Source organism: Somniosus microcephalus, unplaced genomic scaffold (genome assembly GCF_052327205.1).
Source record: "Somniosus microcephalus isolate GS21.2 unplaced genomic scaffold, FLI_Smic_1.0 unresolved_chr7, whole genome shotgun sequence".
Classification (NCBI taxonomy): domain Eukaryota; kingdom Metazoa; phylum Chordata; class Chondrichthyes; order Squaliformes; family Somniosidae; genus Somniosus; species Somniosus microcephalus.
The window spans coordinates 6,419,322-6,437,871 of NW_028225185.1; the positions used below are offsets into that span (position 1 = coordinate 6,419,322).

General features: G+C 57.8%; 1 protein-coding gene across 1 annotated transcript in view; it reads left to right on the forward strand.

Annotated features, from left to right (window-relative positions):
* The first annotated feature begins 520 nt into the window (after positions 1 to 520).
* LOC147086431 (otoancorin-like) overlaps positions 521 to 18,550 on the forward strand; it is a 35,177-nt gene continuing 17,147 nt past the window's right edge. The window contains exons 1-5 of the mRNA XM_085978249.1: positions 521 to 548; positions 658 to 845; positions 1,717 to 1,872; positions 9,307 to 9,449; positions 11,777 to 11,913. Coding sequence (XP_085834375.1) covers positions 521 to 548; positions 658 to 845; positions 1,717 to 1,872; positions 9,307 to 9,449; positions 11,777 to 11,913 — 652 coding nt within the window. The remainder of the gene's footprint in view (positions 549 to 657; positions 846 to 1,716; positions 1,873 to 9,306; positions 9,450 to 11,776; positions 11,914 to 18,550) is intronic.

Consider the following 18,550-nt stretch of genomic DNA (forward strand, 5'->3'; position numbering starts at 1 on the left):
CAGGCCCATACAGCATTCCAGTCAGGAAAAGACCCGTTCAAAATCAGACACATCGACTGGACTGGTGTCAACTGGAATGTGTACGGTCCGAGAGAGAAGACTGACAGACTGAGAAAGAGAGGGAGGGAAAGAGAGGGACGCAAGAGAGAGAGAGAGGCCGATAGAGAGAGAGAGAGAGAGGGAAAGGGAGAGAGACAGAGGGAGAGAGAGAGAGAGAGAGAGACAGAGTGAGAGAGAGAGAGACAGAAAGAGAGAGAGCTAGAGAGAGAGAGGGAGATAGAGAGACACAGAGAGAGAGAGACAGAAAGAAAGAGGGAGATATAGAGAGACAGAAAGGGCGGGAGACAGAGAGAGCGGGAGACAGAAAGAAAGGGACGCAAGAGAGAGAGAATGGGAGAGGGAGAGATAGAGAGAGAAATAGGGAGAGAGGGAGACAGCGGCGAGAGACAGAGAGAAGTGAGATGGAGAGACAGAAAGAGAGAGAGAGAGGAGCGAAGGGAGCATCAGCTGTCTTGTAGACATGGACACAGTGCGGTCGGTGGCTCTGAGTTTGGGAGAGTGGGACATTAGGTGCAGGGTCTCGGCTATTTTTCTGTGCTGTTTGTGAAGCGTTGTCATGGGCAACAGTTAACCATCACTTCTATTTGCTGATTGAAGTCGCTTCGTGCAGCGCGAGACCCACGGCCGCGCAGATCCGGGAGCTGGGGGAGGCCAACGCTCAGTGGACGGCGGAGCAGCTGGCGTGTATGTCAGCGCAGACCTTCGAGGACACGGTCGAGGTGTTGGCATCGGTCACCGGCTTCTCGCAGGAGCAGCGAGCGGCTCTAAAGGACAAGGCTGTGGAGGTAACCGGCACCACGCGAGGAGGCTGGGCCGGGGCAGGGGCGATGTTTTAGTGATGTTGGTTGAGGGATAAATATTGGCCCCAGGACACCGGGGAGAACTCCCCCCTGCTCTTCTTCCAATAGTGGCCGTGGGATCTGTTACATCCACCTGAGAGCAGACAGCGCCTCGGTTTAATGTCTCATCCGAAAGACGGCACCTCCGACAGTGCGGCGCTCCCTCAGTACCGCCCCTCCGACAGTGCGGCGCTCCCTCAGTACCGCCCCTCCGACAGTGCGGCGCTCCCTCAGTACTGCCTCTCCGACAGAGCGGCGCTCCCTCAGTACCGCCCCTCCGACAGAGCGGCGCTCCCTCAGTACCGCCCCTCCGACAGAGTGGCACTCCCTCAGTACCGCCCCTCCGACAGTGCAGCGTTCCCTCAGTACCGCCCCTCCGACAGTGCGGCGCTCCCTCAGTACTGGCACTGGAAGAGTCGGCCTAGATTTTGTGCTCGAGTCTCTGGAGTGGGACTCGAACTCACAACCTCCTGACTCCGAGGTGAGAGAGAGAGATAGAGACTGCTACCCACTGAGACACGGCAGTGTGTGGATTCAGCAATGTCTTATTGGACCGTCAGTGCGGGGTTAGTCACGGCCATTGATGTAAAAAGACTACGAATCACTTGGTTGAGTATAAAACAAGGCTTTAATCAACTATTTCACAACCATGAGTTTCTAGTTACAATCACTAGTTCCTGCTTACAAAAACGTCCTGAGCAAGCTGGGCCCACGCCCGAGTATTTATACTCCTTGGACGGCGCCACCAGCTGGCCGCCCAGTGTTACTTCATGAGCCATTTCTCCATGAATGACAGCCACCGCTTTGTGCCTTGTAGGTGTGGGGATCCACGTCTAGCTTTAAACAGGAAGACATTGCGAATCTGAAGTGCATCGTAACCTCGCTGTCCGCGACTGAGCTACAGCTCTTGGATCTGAGCTCCATTGATACGCTGGCGAGCATCTCGGCTTGTCCTGCCTGGACCCAGGAGCAGGTAACGACCCCTCTGTCCCTCAAACACACAGTCAAACAACAGCAGTAACATCACTGTCGAGTGACCCCTGGGTTAGAGAGAGGGGAAATCAGCCAGGGTTCCTGCTCCTGATCACTGCCCAGTGACCCCTGGGTTAGAGAGAGAGGGGAAATCAGCCAGGGTTCCTGCTCCTGATCACTGTCCAGTGACCCCAGGGTTAGAGAGAGGGGAAATCAGCCAGGGTTCCTGCTCCTGATCACTGTCCAGTGACCCCTGGGTTAGAGAGAGGGGAAATCAGCCAGGGTTCCTGCTCCTGATCACTGTCCAGTGACCCCTGGGTTAGAGAGAGAGGGGAAATCAGCCAGGGTTCCTGCTCCTGATCACTGTCCAGTGACCCCTGGGTTAGAGAGAGGGGAAATCAGCCAGGGTTCCTGCTCCTGATCACTGTCCAGCGACCCCAGGGTTAGAGAGAGGGGAAATCAGCCAGGGTTCCTGCTCCTGATCACTGTCCAGTGACCCCTGGGTTAGAGAGAGGGGAAATCAGCCAGGGTTCTGCTCCTGATCACTGTCCAGCGACCCCAGGGTTAGAGAGAGGGGAAATCAGCCAGGGTTCCTGCTCCTGATCACTGTCCAGCGACCCCAGGGTTAGAGAGAGGGGAAATCAGCCAGGGTTCCTGCTCCTGATCACTGTCCAGTGACCCCAGGGTTAGAGAGAGGGGAAATCAGCCAGGGTTCTGCTCCTGATCACTGTCCAGCGACCCCTGGGTTAGAGAGAGGGGAAATCAGCCAGGGTTCCTGCTCCTGATCACTGTCCAGCGACCCCAGGGTTAGAGAGAGGGGAAATCAGCCAGGGTTCCTGTTAGATCCGTGTATCTTAATGTTGTGTCCTTCAATAATCAGACAACAGACTGCAGGGAACGATTCAACAGGTGTTTACTGAATGAGGGTTACTCTAGAACTAACTGTACAGATCACTACTCAGGGTTTATATACAGGTGTGGTCACTGCCGGTACTACAGTATACAGGAGCTGTAAAAAGTAGTTCTCTCCCTTAAAAGGTACATACATTACAATTCCTCCCCTTTTAGATTAACAGTACCATAACACTCATTTAACAATTAAATATCAAACTAATTACAATTAACACTTTTAACATGCAACATTAGCTGAAAATAGTCTATTTATAAATTCAGTCTTTGGGGAGGCTTCCTGATCCTTTCCGGATAGCGCCTTTCCCGAGTGTCTTGCTCTTGGTGCGGAGGTGATTCTGGCCCCCTGTCGTCGGTTGGTTCATCAGCTTCCGATGCTACTGTTTCTGGGGTAGATGCGACCTGTACGTCGGGTTCATCACCAGGTACGTATGGGCGAGGCATGGGGTTGACTCGTTCCTGTGACTCTAGGACCTGGTCAGCATGGCGTCTCACGATGCTCTCCCCAACGTCCACTGTGTACATTAGTGGGCCCTGCCGTGTGCATATCGTTCCTGGCTGCCATTTTTCTGTTCGATAGTCGCGGGCCAAGACTGGTTGCCCTACATTGAAGCTCCTTGTTGGCTTCTCATGGATGTGCTGGAATTGCTTACTCTCAACATCTCTTCGTACGTTTGGTCTGAGCAAATCCAGGCGAGATCTTAACCTTCGGTTAAAGAACATCATGGCTGGGGCCTGGTTGGTGACTGCATGTGTCGCATTCCGGTAGGCGAACAGGAAATTGTCCACCTTGTGCTGCAGCGGAATGTTGTCATTGTACATAGCCTTTATTGCCTTCTTAAAGGTTTGTACGAACCTCTCAGCCAATCCATTTGTGGCTGGATGATACGGGGCGGATGTGTAATGCCTTACCCCATTCTTTTTCAAGAACCTCCGGAACTCTTCGGACACAAACTGTGGTCCGTTGTCGGAGCAAATCTGTTCTGGCAAGCCATTCCTGGCAAAAATGGTCCGTAGGACTGCAATAGTTTTCTCTGTGGTGGTGGAGGACATTTTGATGACCTCAGGCCATTTCGAGTGCGCATCCACGGCTATTAAAAACATTGAGTCCATGAATGGACCAGCAAAATCAATATGCACCCGTTGCCATGGAGATGAGGGCCACTCCCATGGGTGTAGAAGGGCATGTTGTGGTGCATTTTGGACCTTCTGGCATCCTGAGCAGCTCTTTGTCAGGTCCTCGATTTGCTGATCGATCCCCGGCCACCACACATAAGCCCTAGCAAGGCTTTTCATTTTCACCCCTCCCAGATGACTTTCGTGAAGCTCATTGAGCACTCTCTCCCTTAACTTGGGTGGAATTACCACTCGGGATCCACACATCAAGGTCCCCTGGCATACTGACAGCTGTTCTCTTCTGGATGAGAATGCTGGCAACAGTGAGTCGCCATGTGCTGGCCATCCCTTCACCGTCAAATCATATACCTGAGACAGTGTCGGGTCATTTCGGGTCTCCTTCTCTATACCAGCGTTAGTTACTGGCAAGCATTCAATTATAGTCGAATGAAATATTTCAACAGGATCCACTGCTGGTGCTTCCTACGCAGTAGGCAGTGGCAGGCGTGTTAGCCCATCAGCGTTTCCATGCTGTTTCGTGCCCTTATACTCGATTTCATATTGGTGCGCCCCTAGAAAAAGGGACCATCTTTGTAGCCGTTGTTCAGAACACCCTTCTTTGGATTAAAGATGGAGACAAGTGGTTGGTGGTCAGTCAGCAAGGTGAACTTCTGCCCGTGCAGATAGTGATTGAACTTTTTCACTCCCCACACTAGGCTGAGGGCCTCCCTGTCAATCTGGGCGTAGTTACGCTCGGCTGAGGTTAGTGATCGTGACGCAAAGGCTATTGGCCTCTCTGAGCCGTCCGAGAATTTGTGCGACAGCACCGCTCCAATGCCGTAGGGTGACGCATCACACGCCAACTGAATTGGTAGTGCTGGGTTGAAATGGGCCAATACCTCTTTCGATGTGATTAGTGTTTTGCTCTTCCGGAAAGCTCGTTTACATTCGTCACTCCACTTCCATGGCACTCCAGTTTGCAGTAGGGTGTTCAGTGGGTGTAGTATTGTAGACAAATTTGGCAAGAACTTATGGTAGTAGTTTACCAGCCCGAGGAACGACCTCAGTTGTGACACATTTTCCGGTGCTGGAGCCTTGACTACTGCCTCAATCTTCTCTGGGGACTTATGTAACCCCTCTTTATCGATAACGTGGCCACAATACGAGATCTGTTTTCTAAAAAACTCGCATTTGGGGCGGTTAGCTCGGAGCCCATATTCCTGCAATCTAGTGAGCACCTGCTCCAGGTTGGCAAGGTGATCACTGTCATTTTCGCCCGTGACCAGGATGTCGTCCAAATAACACTGGGTCCCTGGGATCCCTTGCAGGACTTGTTCCATTGCCCTCTGCCAAATAGCCGGAGCTGATGCTACCCTGAATACCAGCCGGTTGTATTGGTAGAGACCTTTATGGGTGCTGATTGTGAGGTATTTTTTTGATGCTTCTTCTACCTCCATTTGCAGATACGCCTGGGCCAGATCAATCTTAGTGAAGCGTTTCCCTCCAGATAGCGAGGCGAAAATATCTTCAATCTGCGGAAGTGGATATTGTACGGTGTGAAGGACCGGGTTCACTGTTACCTTAAAGTCCCCACAGATGCGAACCTTCCTTGGTTCCCCAGGCGTGCTGCTCAACGACTTTTTCATCACAGGGACAATGGGTGTAGCCCACTCGCTCCAGTCTACCTTGGACAGTACACCTGAACGTTCCAGACTCTCCAGCTCTGCTTTGACGGCTGGGCGGATCGCATAAGGTACCGGTCTGGCCTTAAAAAATTTTGGGCTTGCGTTTTCTTCAATTTTAATCATTGCTGTCATGCCTTTTAGTGTTCCGAGTCCTTGCTGGAACACTTCTTTCGCGTCAGTTAGGATCTTTGACAGTCGCCCAGGTGTGACGTCGTCATCCTTTTTGTCAGCCACAGTCAGTGCCTGTATGGAATGCCAATCTAGCTGTATCTTCCGGATCCATTCATGTCCTAGTAGTGGTGGTCCTCCATCTGGCAATACATATAGGTCCATTTTTGGTGTTTCCTTGCCGTTATATATGACGTTCACCCTTATTTTTCCTTTGGGGTAGACTTTTTGCCCCGTGTACATCTTCAAGACAATCTTTGTATCTCTCAAGGGTATATGTGAGAATAGCCGCTTGTAGTCCCTTCGGTTTATGACTGTTAGGGCTGATCCTGTGTCCAATTCCATTTTCACTTGGACTCCTGCTATCTTGAGCGTGACCCAGATAGTTTGGTGATCCTCCGTTTTGATCACATTATGTAGTTTCAGACAACCCAGCTCCTTGCTTCCGGAGTCTGTATCACTCCTCTGTTCGTCTGAACTACTCTCCGTCACCTTATGTACCTTCTTGTACTTCTCCTGTGGAGATTTCTTGCTGCTGGTTTTCTTTCCCGACCTGCAGATGCTTGCTATGTGTCCTACTTTTCCACACTGTCTGCACACTTTGTCCTTGAACCAGCAATCATTATGGTCGCGTGTTGTTCTGCCGCAGCGATAGCACTTCACTGTTCCGTATGACATTTCATTTGTGCCATATTCTTGCGGTCTCCGTTGTATCTCTGCAGCGCCCCGTGCTGCTGCTTCGTGTGACACTGCAATGCTGAAAGCCTTGTCCAGCGTAAGATCCTTTTCTGATAGAAGCCGTTTCTGGGTTCCTTCACTTTGAAGCCCACACACAAACTTGTCCCTTAAAGTATCTGCTAGTCCCGTTCCAAACTGGCAGTGTTTCGATAGCTTGCGCAGTTCCGTTAAATACTCAGCATTACTTTCATCTTTATGCTGGTTCCTTTTGTGAAACTTAAATCTTTCTGCTATCAGCAGCGTTGTGGGGTTTAAGTGGTCCTGTAGGATTGACACTATGTTTTCAAAATCCTTTTCTACTGGCTTCTCTGGGGTTACTAGGTTTCGCAGTAAGCCATACGTTTTTGCACCCATTGAATTCAACAATACCAGCGCTTTCTTGTCATCTGGCACTTCATTCGCCTTGCAGTATACTTCTATGCGTTCGACATATGTCGTCCAATCTTTGACTTCATTGTCGAACGCTGTGATACTGCCACTCTTCGGCATTTTTGGGTGTGGTTAGACTGGCTTAAAATGGCGTCTCCCGCGCTTTCCTTTTTTCCCCGCTACGGCTTAAAATGGCGTCTCCCGCGCTGCTGCCAACGCCGCTCTCTGCAGTCCTCGTGGCAATGGAAGCGCCTCGTGTTTTCCTGCGCGCCTCTCTCCCCCGTTGACGCTGCTCGGCCCGTGAACACCGGCTGCGCTCTGCTCTCTCTCGTCTCTCTCCCCCGTTGACGCCGCTCGGTCCTGAACACCGGCTGCGCCCTGTGCGCTCTGCCCTCTCTCTCTCCCCCGTCGACGCTGCTCGGCCTTTTTCTGTGCTGCTTGGTCGGGCTCTAACCCGTCGCTGTCCGGGAAGGGTCTGCGCACTACCTGTTGCCAGCCCGTTTCGCTGGACCACCGTGACTGGAAAGCCAAGCCTGGCTCTCGACAGCCTCCCCTGCGATGCTCAAATCTCCGCTGGATGACTGGGCGGCTGCCCGTGGTCGACGCCCGTGCTTCTGGACTAGACCTTCTTCCACTGTTCTCCAGGAGCAAATCCCTGGGAGGTGATGCAGAGTTGCAGGTAGGTTCGAATCTGCCTCGTCGCCAATGTTATGTCCGTGTATCTTAATGTGGTGTCCTTCAATAATCAGACAACAGACTGCAGGGAACGATTCAACAGGTGTTTACTGAATGAGGGTTACTCTAGAACTATCTGTACAGATCACTACTCAGGGTTTATATACTGGTGTGGTCACTGCCGGTACTACAGTATACAGGAGCTGTAAAAAGTAGTTCTCTCCCTTAAAGGTACATACATTACAGTTCCTGCTCCTGATCACTGTCCAGTGACCCCTGGGTTAGAGAGAGGGGAAATCAGCCAGGGTTCCTGCTCCTGATCACTGTCCAGTGACCCCTGGGTTAGAGAGAGGGGAAATCAGCCAGGGTTCCTGCTCCTGATCACTGTCCAGTGACCCCTGGGTTAGAGAGAGGGGGAAATCAGCCAGGGTTCCTGCTCCTGATCACTGCCCAGTGAGCCCTGGGTTAGAGAGAGGGGAAATCAGCCAGGGTTCCTGCTCCTGATCACTGTCCAGTGAGCCCTGGGTTAGAGAGAGGGGGAAATCAGCCAGGGTTCCTGCTCCTGATCACTGGCCAGTGACCCATGGGTTAGAGAGAGGGGAAATCAGCCAGGGTTCATGCTCCTGATCACTGTCCAGTAACCCCTAGGTTAGAGAGAGGGGAAATCAGCCAGGGTTCCTGCTCCTGATCACTGTCCAGTGACCCCCTGGGTTACTGAGAGAGGGAGAATCAGCCAGGGTTCCTGCTCCTGATCACTGTCCAGTGACCCCTGGGTTAGAGAGCGGGGAAATCAGCCAGGGTTCCTGCTCCTGATCACTGCCCAGTGACCCCTGGGTTAGAGAGAGGGGAAATCAGCCAGGGTTCCTGCTCCTGATCACTGTCCAGTGACCCCTGGGTTAGAGAGAGGGGAAATCAGCCAGGGTTCCTGCTCCTGATCACTGCCCAGTGACCCCTGGGTTAGAGAGAGGGGAAATCAGCCAGGGTTCCTGCTCCTGATCACTGCCCAGTGACCCCTGGGTTAGAGAGAGAGGGAAAATCAGCCAGGGTTCCTGCTGCTGATCACTGCCCAGTGACCCCTGGGTTAGAGAGGGGAAATCAGCCAGGGTTCCTGCTCCTGATCACTGTCCAGTGACCCCTGGGTTAGAGAGAGAGGAAATCAGCCAGGGTTCCAGCTCCTGATCACTGTCCAGTGACCCCTGGGTTAGAGAGAGAGGAAATCGGCCAGTGTTCCTGCTCCTGATCACTGCCCAGTGAGCCCTGGGTTAGAGAGAGAGGAAATCGGCCAGGGTTCCTGCTCCTGATCACTGCCCAGTGAGCCCTGGGTTAGAGAGAGGGGAAATCAGCCAGGGTTCCTGCTCCTGATCACTGTCCAGTGACCCCTGGGTTAGAGAGAGGGGAAATCAGCCAGGGTTCCTGCTCCTGATCAGTGTCCAGTGACCCCTGGGTTAGAGAGAGAGGGGAAATCAGCCAGGGTTCCTGCTCCTGGTCACTGTCCAGTGACCCCTGAGTTAGAGAGAGAGGGGAAATCAGCCAGGGTTCCTGCCCCTGATCACTGCCCAGTGACCCCTGGGTTAGAGAGAGGGGAAATCAGCCAGGGTTCCTGCTCCTGATCACTGCCCAGTGACCCCTGGGTTAGAGAGAGAGGGGAAATCAGCCAGGGTTCCTGCTCCTGATCACTGCCCAGTGACCCCTGGGTTAGAGAGAGAGGGAAAATCAGCCAGGGTTCCTGCTGCTGATCACTGTTACTGATTCCGTTTTGCCTCTCGGACCCGCAGCAGAGCGCCGTGTTGGGTCGATTCCTGGACCTTCGCGGGATTACAGCCGCTTCCCTGGGATCCGTGGAACTCAGTGGTCTTGGGAATTTTATGTGTGGAATGAACGCCTCTCTCATCTCCCAGCTAGGAGGGGAAGCGATCAGGTGAGCGCCTCCTTCCTCTCCGGTCGGGTTCTGCCTTATGCGGGGAAAGCGCGCGGCCTCGAGAACTTTGACGCTGCTTTTAAAAAGCGTCGCCTGACTGGGAGGATGGCCGGGGAGGGTCAGATTACAGATCCTGCAAATAGAATCGTAGAGAGGTTACAGCACGGAAGAAGAACATTCGTCCCGTCGAGCCCGTTGCAAAGACTTGAGTTAGAGACTTGCGTGATGAGACTCGATTTGAATGCAGTGAGCATCAGGGAAGAGTAAGATGAGGAATTTACAATCTCCACTCATCTTTCAATTGACGTTTTCTTCTCTTGTTCCTTCTACGCTCCAATCCCCCCTCCCCCACACAGTCTGCCCCCCTCCCTCCATCCTCATTGTTCAAATCCAGACTCGTTGAACCGTCTCCGATTCCAACCCATTCTTTCCCAGGACATCAAAACGCGGAGACTCCTCACCTCCCTCAGACTTCCCTTACCTGCCCTGGGAGTGTTTGATGGGACAGTGTAGAGGGAGCTTTACTCTGTATCTAACCCGTGCTGTACCTGCCCTGGGAGTGTTTGATGGGACAGTGTAGAGGGAGCTTTACTCTGTATCTAACCCGTGCTGTACCTGCCCTGGGAGTGTTTGACGGGACAGTGTAGAGGGAGCTTTACTCTGTATCTAACCCGTGCTGTACCTGCCCTGGGAGTGTTTGATGGGACAGTGTAGAGGGAGCTTTACTCTGTATCTAACCCGTGCAGTCCCTGCCCTGGGAGTGTTTGATGGGGACAGTGTAGAGGGAGCTTTACTCTGTATCTAACCCGTGCTGTACCTGCCCTGGGAATGTTTGATGGGGACAGTGTAGAGAGAGCTTTACTCTGTATCTAACCCGTGCTGTACCTGCCCTGGGAGTGTTTGATGGGGACAGTGTAGAGGGAGCTTTACTCTGTATCTAACCTGTGCTGTACCTGCCCTGGGAGTGTTTGATGGGACAGTGTAGAAGGAGCTTTACTCTGTATCTAACCCGTGCTATACCTGCCCTGGGAATGTTTGATGGGACAGTGTAGAGGGAGCTTTACTCTGTATCTAACCCGTGCTGTACCTGCCCTGGGAGTGTTTGATGGGACAGTGTAGAGGGAGCTTTACTCTGTATCTAACCCGTGTGTACCTGTCCTGGGAGTGTTTGATGGGACAGTGTAGAGGGAGCTTTACTCTGTATCTAACCCGTGCTGTACCTGCCCTGGGAGTGTGTGATGGGACAGTGTAGAGGGAGCTTTACTCTGTATCTAACCCGTGCTGTACCTGCCCTGGGAGTGTTTGATGGGACAGTGTAGAGGGAGCTTTACTCTGTATCTAACCCGTGCTGTACCTGCCCTGGGAGTGTTTGATGGGGACAGTGTAGAGGGAGCTTTACTCTGTATCTAACCCGTGCTGTACCTGCCCTGGGAGTGTTTGATGGGGACAGTGTAGAGGGAGCTTTACTCTGTATCTAACCCCGTGTTGTACCTGCCCTGGGAGTGTTTGATGGGACAGTGTAGAGGGAGCTTTACTCTGTATCTAACCCGTGCTGTACCTGTCCTGGGAGTGTTTGATGGGACAGTGTAGAGGGAGCTTTACTCTGTATCTAACCCGTGCTGTACCTGTCCTGGGAGTGTTTGATGGGACAGTGTCGAGGGAGCTTTACTCTGTATCTAACCCCGTGCTGTACCTGCCCTGGGAGTGTTTGATGGGACAGTGTAGAGGGAGCTTTACTCTGTATCTATCCCCGTGCTGTATCTGCCCTGGGAGTGTTTGGTGGGACAGTGTAGAGGGAGCTTTACTCTGTATCTAACCCGTGTGTACCTGCCCTGGGAGTGTTTGATGGGGACAGTGTAGAGGGAGCTTTACTCTCTATCTAACCCGTGCTGTACCTGCCCTGGGAGTGTTTGATGGGACAGTGTAGAGGCAGCTTTACTCTGTGTCTAACCCGTGCTGTACCTTTCCTGGGAGTGTTTGATGGGACAGTGTAGAGGCAGCTTTACTCTGTATCTAGCCCATGTTGTACCTGCCATGGGAGTGTTTGATGGGACAGTGTAGCGGGAGCTTTACTCTGTATCTAACCCCTGCTGTACCTGCCCTGGGAGTGTTTGTTGGGACAGTGTAGAGGGAGCCTTAATCTGTATCTAACCCATGCTGTACCTGCCCTGGGAGTGTTTGATGGGACAGTGTAGAGGAAGCTTTACTCTGTATCTAACCCCTGCTGTACCTGCCCTGGGTGTGTTTGATGGGACAGTGTAGAGGGAGCTTTACTCTCTCACGTTAACCAGGACTACAATGGAAATTCTTTCTTTCTTGCAAGACAGATTGGCAGCTGCGAGCCTGGGGACTCTGAGTTGCCCTGCAGTGACATTGGACTCCCTGAAGGACAGAGTGGCCGAGGTTTTTGGGCCCATGAAGGACTGGTCAGCAGCTGAGATGTCGGAGCTTGGAACCATGGCCGGTAAGAGCAGCGATCCGGAACCGCCAGGGAGATTGTCAGTACAAAATCCCTCCAGTCACACAGTCCGTTCGAGGAGCATCCCTCCATAGGGAAGATTTGGGCTTTATCGAGCGTGCGGACATTGTCCATCGTCCTCGACTCTGCTGTGAGTCCGATGGTTGTGGGTTCGGGGCCCACACCAGAGACCAGAATTGCACTCCCAGTACAGTACAGAGGGAGCGCCGCACTGTCGGAGGGGCAGTACTGAGGGAGCGCCGCACTGTCGGAGGGGCAGTACTGAGGGAGCGCCGCACTGTCGGAGGGGCAGTACTGAGGGAGCGCCGCACTGTCGGAGGGGCAGTACTGAGAGAGCGCCGCACTGTCGGAGGAGCAGTACTGAGGGAGCGCCGCACTGTCGGAGGGGCAGTACTGAGGGAGCGCCGCACTGTCGGAGGGGCAGTACTGAGGGAGCGCCGCACTGTCGGAGGGGCAGTACTGAGGGAGCGCCGCACTGTCGGAGGGGCAGTACTGAGGGAGCGCCGCACTGTCGGAGGGGCAGTACTGAGGGAATGCCGCACTGTCGGAGGGGCGGTACTGAGGGAGCGCCGCACTGTCGGAGGAGCGGTACTGAGGGAGCGCCGCACTGTCGGAGGGGCAGTACTGAGGGAGCGCCGCACTGTGGGAGGGGCGGTACTGAGGGAGCGCCGCACTGTCGGAGGGGCAGTACTGAGGGAGCGCCGCACTGTCGGAGGGTCAGTACTGAGGGAGCGCCGCACTGTCGGAGGGGCAGCACTGAGGGAGCGCCGCACTGTCGGAGGGGCAGTACTGAGGGAGCGCCGCACTGTCGGAGGGGCAGTACTGAGGGAGCGCCGCACTGTGGGAGGGGCGGTACTGAGGGAGCACCGCACTGTCGGAGGGGCAGTACTGAGGGTGCGCCGCACTGTCGGAGGGGCAGTACTGAGGGAGCGCCGCACTGTCGGAGGGGCAGTACTGAGGGAGCGCCGCACTGTCGGAGGGGCAGTACTGAGGGAGCGCCGCACTGTCGGAGGGGCAGTATTGAGGGAGCGCCGCACTGTCGGAGGGGCAGTACTGAGGGAGCGCCGCACTGTCGGAGGGGCAGTACTGAGGGAGCGCCACAATGTCGGAGGGGTGGTACTGAGGAAGCGCCGCACTGTCGGAGGGGCAGTACTGAGGGAGCGCCGCACTGTCGGAGGGGCAGTACTGAGGGAGCGCCACAATGTCGGAGGGGTGGTACTGAGGAAGCGCCGCACTGTCGGAGGGGCAGTACTGAGGGAGCACCGCACTGTCGGAGGGGCAGTACTGAGGGAGCGCCGCACTGTCGGAGGGGCAGTACTGAGGGAGCGCCGCACTGTCGGAGGGGCAGTACTGAGAGAGCGCCGCACTGTCGGAGGAGCAGTACTGAGGGAGCGCCGCACTGTCGGAGGGGCAGTACTGAGGGAGCGCCGCACTGTCGGAGGGGCAGTACTGAGGGAGCGCCGCACTGTCGGAGGGGCAGTACTGAGGGAGCGCCGCACTGTCGGAGGGGCAGTACTGAGGGAATGCCGCACTGTCGGAGGGGCGGTACTGAGGGAGCGCCGCACTGTCGGAGGAGCGGTACTGAGGGAGCGCCGCACTGTCGGAGGGGCAGTACTGAGGGAGCGCCGCACTGTGGGAGGGGCGGTACTGAGGGAGCGCCGCACTGTCGGAGGGGCAGTACTGAGGGAGCGCCGCACTGTCGGAGGGTCAGTACTGAGGGAGCGCCGCACTGTCGGAGGGGCAGCACTGAGGGAGCGCCGCACTGTCGGAGGGGCAGTACTGAGGGAGCGCCGCACTGTCGGAGGGGCAGTACTGAGGGAGCGCCGCACTGTGGGAGGGGCGGTACTGAGGGAGCACCGCACTGTCGGAGGGGCAGTACTGAGGGTGCGCCGCACTGTCGGAGGGGCAGTACTGAGGGAGCGCCGCACTGTCGGAGGGGCAGTACTGAGGGAGCGCCGCACTGTCGGAGGGGCAGTACTGAGGGAGCGCCGCACTGTCGGAGGGGCAGTATTGAGGGAGCGCCGCACTGTCGGAGGGGCAGTACTGAGGGAGCGCCGCACTGTCGGAGCGACAGTACAGAGGGAGCGCCGCAGTGTCGGAGGTGCGGGACTGAGGGAGCGCCGCACTGTCGGAGGGGCAGTAGTGAGGGAGCGCTGCACTGTCAGAGGGGTGCTACTGAGGGAGCGCCGCACTGTCAGAGGGGCAGTACTGAGGGAGCGCCGCACTGTCAGAAGGGCAGTACTGAGGGAGCACCGCACTGTCAGAGGTGCAGTACTGAGGCAGCGCCGCACTGTCGGAGGGGCAGTACTGAGGGAACGCCGCACTGTCGGAGGGGCAGTACTGAGGGAGCGCCGCACTGTCGGAGGGTCAGTACTGAGGGAGCGCCGCACTGTCGGAGGGGCAGTACTGAGAGAGCGCCGCACTGTCGGAGGAGCAGTACTGAGGGAGCGCCGCACTGTCGGAGGGGCAGTACTGAGGGAGCGCCGCACTGTCGGAGGGGCAGTACTGAGGGAGCGCCGCACTGTCGGAGGGGCAGTACTGAGGGAGCGCTGCACTGTCAGAGGGGTGCTACTGAGGGAGCGCCGCACTGTCGGAGGGGCGGTACTGAGGGAGCGCCGCACTGTCAGAAGGGCAGTACTGAGGGAGCACCGCACTGTCAGAGGTGCAGTACTGAGGCAGCGCCGCACTGTCGGAGGGGCAGTACTGAGGGAGCGCCGCACTGTCGGAGGGGCAGTACTGAGGGAGCGCCGCACTGTCGGAGGGGCAGTACTGAGGGAGCGCCGCACTGTCGGAGGGGCAGTATTGAGGGAGCGCCGCACTGTCGGAGGGGCAGTACTGAGGGAGCGCCGCACTGTCGGAGGGGCAGTACTGAGGGAGCGCCACAATGTCGGAGGGGTGGTACTGAGGAAGCGCCGCACTGTCGGAGGGGCAGTACTGAGGGAGCGCCGCACTGTCGGAGGGGCAGTACTGAGGGAGCGCCACAATGTCGGAGGGGTGGTACTGAGGAAGCGCCGCACTGTCGGAGGGGCAGTACTGAGGGAGCACCGCACTGTCGGAGGGGCAGTACTGAGGGAGCGCCGCACTGTCGGAGGGGCAGTACTGAGGGAGCGCCGCACTGTCGGAGGGGCAGTACTGAGAGAGCGCCGCACTGTCGGAGGAGCAGTACTGAGGGAGCGCCGCACTGTCGGAGGGGCAGTACTGAGGGAGCGCCGCACTGTCGGAGGGGCAGTACTGAGGGAGCGCCGCACTGTCGGAGGGGCAGTACTGAGGGAGCGCCGCACTGTCGGAGGGGCAGTACTGAGGGAATGCCGCACTGTCGGAGGGGCGGTACTGAGGGAGCGCCGCACTGTCGGAGGAGCGGTACTGAGGGAGCGCCGCACTGTCGGAGGGGCAGTACTGAGGGAGCGCCGCACTGTGGGAGGGGCGGTACTGAGGGAGCGCCGCACTGTCGGAGGGGCAGTACTGAGGGAGCGCCGCACTGTCGGAGGGTCAGTACTGAGGGAGCGCCGCACTGTCGGAGGGGCAGCACTGAGGGAGCGCCGCACTGTCGGAGGGGCAGTACTGAGGGAGCGCCGCACTGTCGGAGGGGCAGTACTGAGGGAGCGCCGCACTGTGGGAGGGGCGGTACTGAGGGAGCACCGCACTGTCGGAGGGGCAGTACTGAGGGAGCGCCGCACTGTCGGAGGGGCAGTATTGAGGGAGCGCCGCACTGTCGGAGGGGCAGTACTGAGGGAGCGCCGCACTGTCGGAGCGACAATACAGAGGGAGCGCCGCAGTGTCGGAGGTGCGGGACTGAGGGAGCGCCGCACTGTCGGAGGGGCAGTAGTGAGGGAGCGCTGCACTGTCAGAGGGGTGCTACTGAGGGAGCGCCGCACTGTCGGAGGGGCGGTACTGAGGGAGCGCCGCACTGTCAGAAGGGCAGTACTGAGGGAGCACCGCACTGTCAGAGGTGCAGTACTGAGGCAGCGCCGCACTGTCGGAGGGGCAGTACTGAGGGAGCGCCGCACTGTCGGAGGGGCAGTACTGAGGGAGCGCCACAATGTCGGAGGGGTGGTACTGAGGAAGCGCCGCACTGTCGGAGGGGCAGTACTGAGGGAGCACCGCACTGTCGGAGGGGCAGTACTGAGGGAGCGCCGCACTGTCGGAGGGGCAGTACTGAGGGAGCGCCGCACTGTCGGAGGGGCAGTACTGAGAGAGCGCCGCACTGTCGGAGGAGCAGTACTGAGGGAGCGCCGCACTGTCGGAGGGGCAGTACTGAGGGAGCGCCGCACTGTCGGAGGGGCAGTACTGAGGGAGCGCCGCACTGTCGGAGGGGCAGTACTGAGGGAGCGCCGCACTGTCGGAGGGGCAGTACTGAGGGAATGCCGCACTGTCGGAGGGGCGGTACTGAGGGAGCGCCGCACTGTCGGAGGAGCGGTACTGAGGGAGCGCCGCACTGTCGGAGGGGCAGTACTGAGGGAGCGCCGCACTGTGGGAGGGGCGGTACTGAGGGAGCGCCGCACTGTCGGAGGGGCAGTACTGAGGGAGCGCCGCACTGTCGGAGGGGCAGTACTGAGGGTGCGCCGCACTGTCGGAGGGGCAGTACTGAGGGAGCACCGCACTGTCGGAGGGGCAGTACTGAGGGTGCGCCGCACTGTCGGAGGGGCAGTACTGAGGGAGCGCCGCACTGTCGGAGGGGCAGTACTGAGGGAGCGCCGCACTGTCGGAGGGGCAGTACTGAGGGAGCGCCGCACTGTCGGAGGGGCAGTATTGAGGGAGCGCCGCACTGTCGGAGGGGCAGTACTGAGGGAGCGCCGCACTGTCGGAGGGGCAGTACTGAGGGAGCGCCACAATGTCGGAGGGGTGGTACTGAGGAAGCGCCGCACTGTCGGAGGGGCAGTACTGAGGGAGCGCCGCACTGTCGGAGGGGCAGTACTGAGGGAGCGCCACAATGTCGGAGGGGTGGTACTGAGGAAGCGCCGCACTGTCGGAGGGGCAGTACTGAGGGAGCACCGCACTGTCGGAGGGGCAGTACTGAGGGAGCGCCGCACTGTCGGAGGGGCAGTACTGAGGGAGCGCCGCACTGTCGGAGGGGCAGTACTGAGAGAGCGCCGCACTGTCGGAGGAGCAGTACTGAGGGAGCGCCGCACTGTCGGAGGGGCAGTACTGAGGGAGCGCCGCACTGTCGGAGGGGCAGTACTGAGGGAGCGCCGCACTGTCGGAGGGGCAGTACTGAGGGAGCGCCGCACTGTCGGAGGGGCAGTACTGAGGGAGCGCCGCACTGTCGGAGGGGCAGTACTGAGGGAATGCCGCACTGTCGGAGGGGCGGTACTGAGGGAGCGCCGCACTGTCGGAGGAGCGGTACTGAGGGAGCGCCGCACTGTCGGAGGGGCAGTACTGAGGGAGCGCCGCACTGTGGGAGGGGCGGTACTGAGGGAGCGCCGCACTGTCGGAGGGGCAGTACTGAGGGAGCGCCGCACTGTCGGAGGGTCAGTACTGAGGGAGCGCCGCACTGTCGGAGGGGCAGCACTGAGGGAGCGCCGCACTGTCGGAGGGGCAGTACTGAGGGAGCGCCGCACTGTCGGAGGGGCAGTACTGAGGGAGCGCCGCACTGTGGGAGGGGCGGTACTGAGGGAGCACCGCACTGTCGGAGGGGCAGTACTGAGGGTGCGCCGCACTGTCGGAGGGGCAGTACTGAGGGAGCGCCGCACTGTCGGAGGGGCAGTACTGAGGGAGCGCCGCACTGTCGGAGGGGCAGTACTGAGGGAGCGCCGCACTGTCGGAGGGGCAGTATTGAGGGAGCGCCGCACTGTCGGAGGGGCAGTACTGAGGGAGCGCCGCACTGTCGGAGCGACAGTACTGAGGGAGCGCCGCAGTGTCGGAGGTGCGGGACTGAGGGAGCGCCGCACTGTCGGAGGGGCAGTAGTGAGGGAGCGCTGCACTGTCGGAGGGGCGGTACTGAGGGAGCACCGCACTGTCGGAGGGGCGGTACTGAGGGAGCGCCGCACTGTCGGAGGGGCAGTACTGAGGGAGTGCCGCACTGTAGGAGGGGCGGTACTGAGGGAGCGCCGCACTGTCGGAGGGGCGGAACTGAGGGAGTGCCGCACTGTCAGAGGGGCGGTACTGAGGGAGCGCCGCACTGTCGGAGGAGCGGAACTGAGGGAGCGCTGCACTGTCGGAGGGGCAGTACTGAGGGAGCGCCGCACTGTCGGAGGGGCAGTACTGAGGGAGCGCCGCACTGTCGGAGGGGCAGTACTGAGGGAGCGCCGCACTGTCGGAGGGGCAGTATTGAGGGAGCACCGCACTGTCAGAGGTGCCGTCTTTCGGATGAGACGTTAAACCGAGGCCCCGTCTGCCCTCTCAGGTGGACGTAAAAGATCCCACGGCCACTGTTGGAAGAAGAGCAGGGCCCAATATTTATGCATCACTCAAAAAAAAAAAAGGTCATTTATCACATTGCTCTTTGTGGGATCTTGCTGTGTGCCAATTGGCTGCCGCATTTCCTACATTACAACAGTGACTACACTTAAAAAAACACTACTTCGTTGGGTGTAAAGCGCTTTGGGACGAGGCGTTTAACCGAGTCTGGATTTAGGCCCAGGCACTGATGTGAGAGGCCGGTGTCCACCCTTCTGCCCCTCAA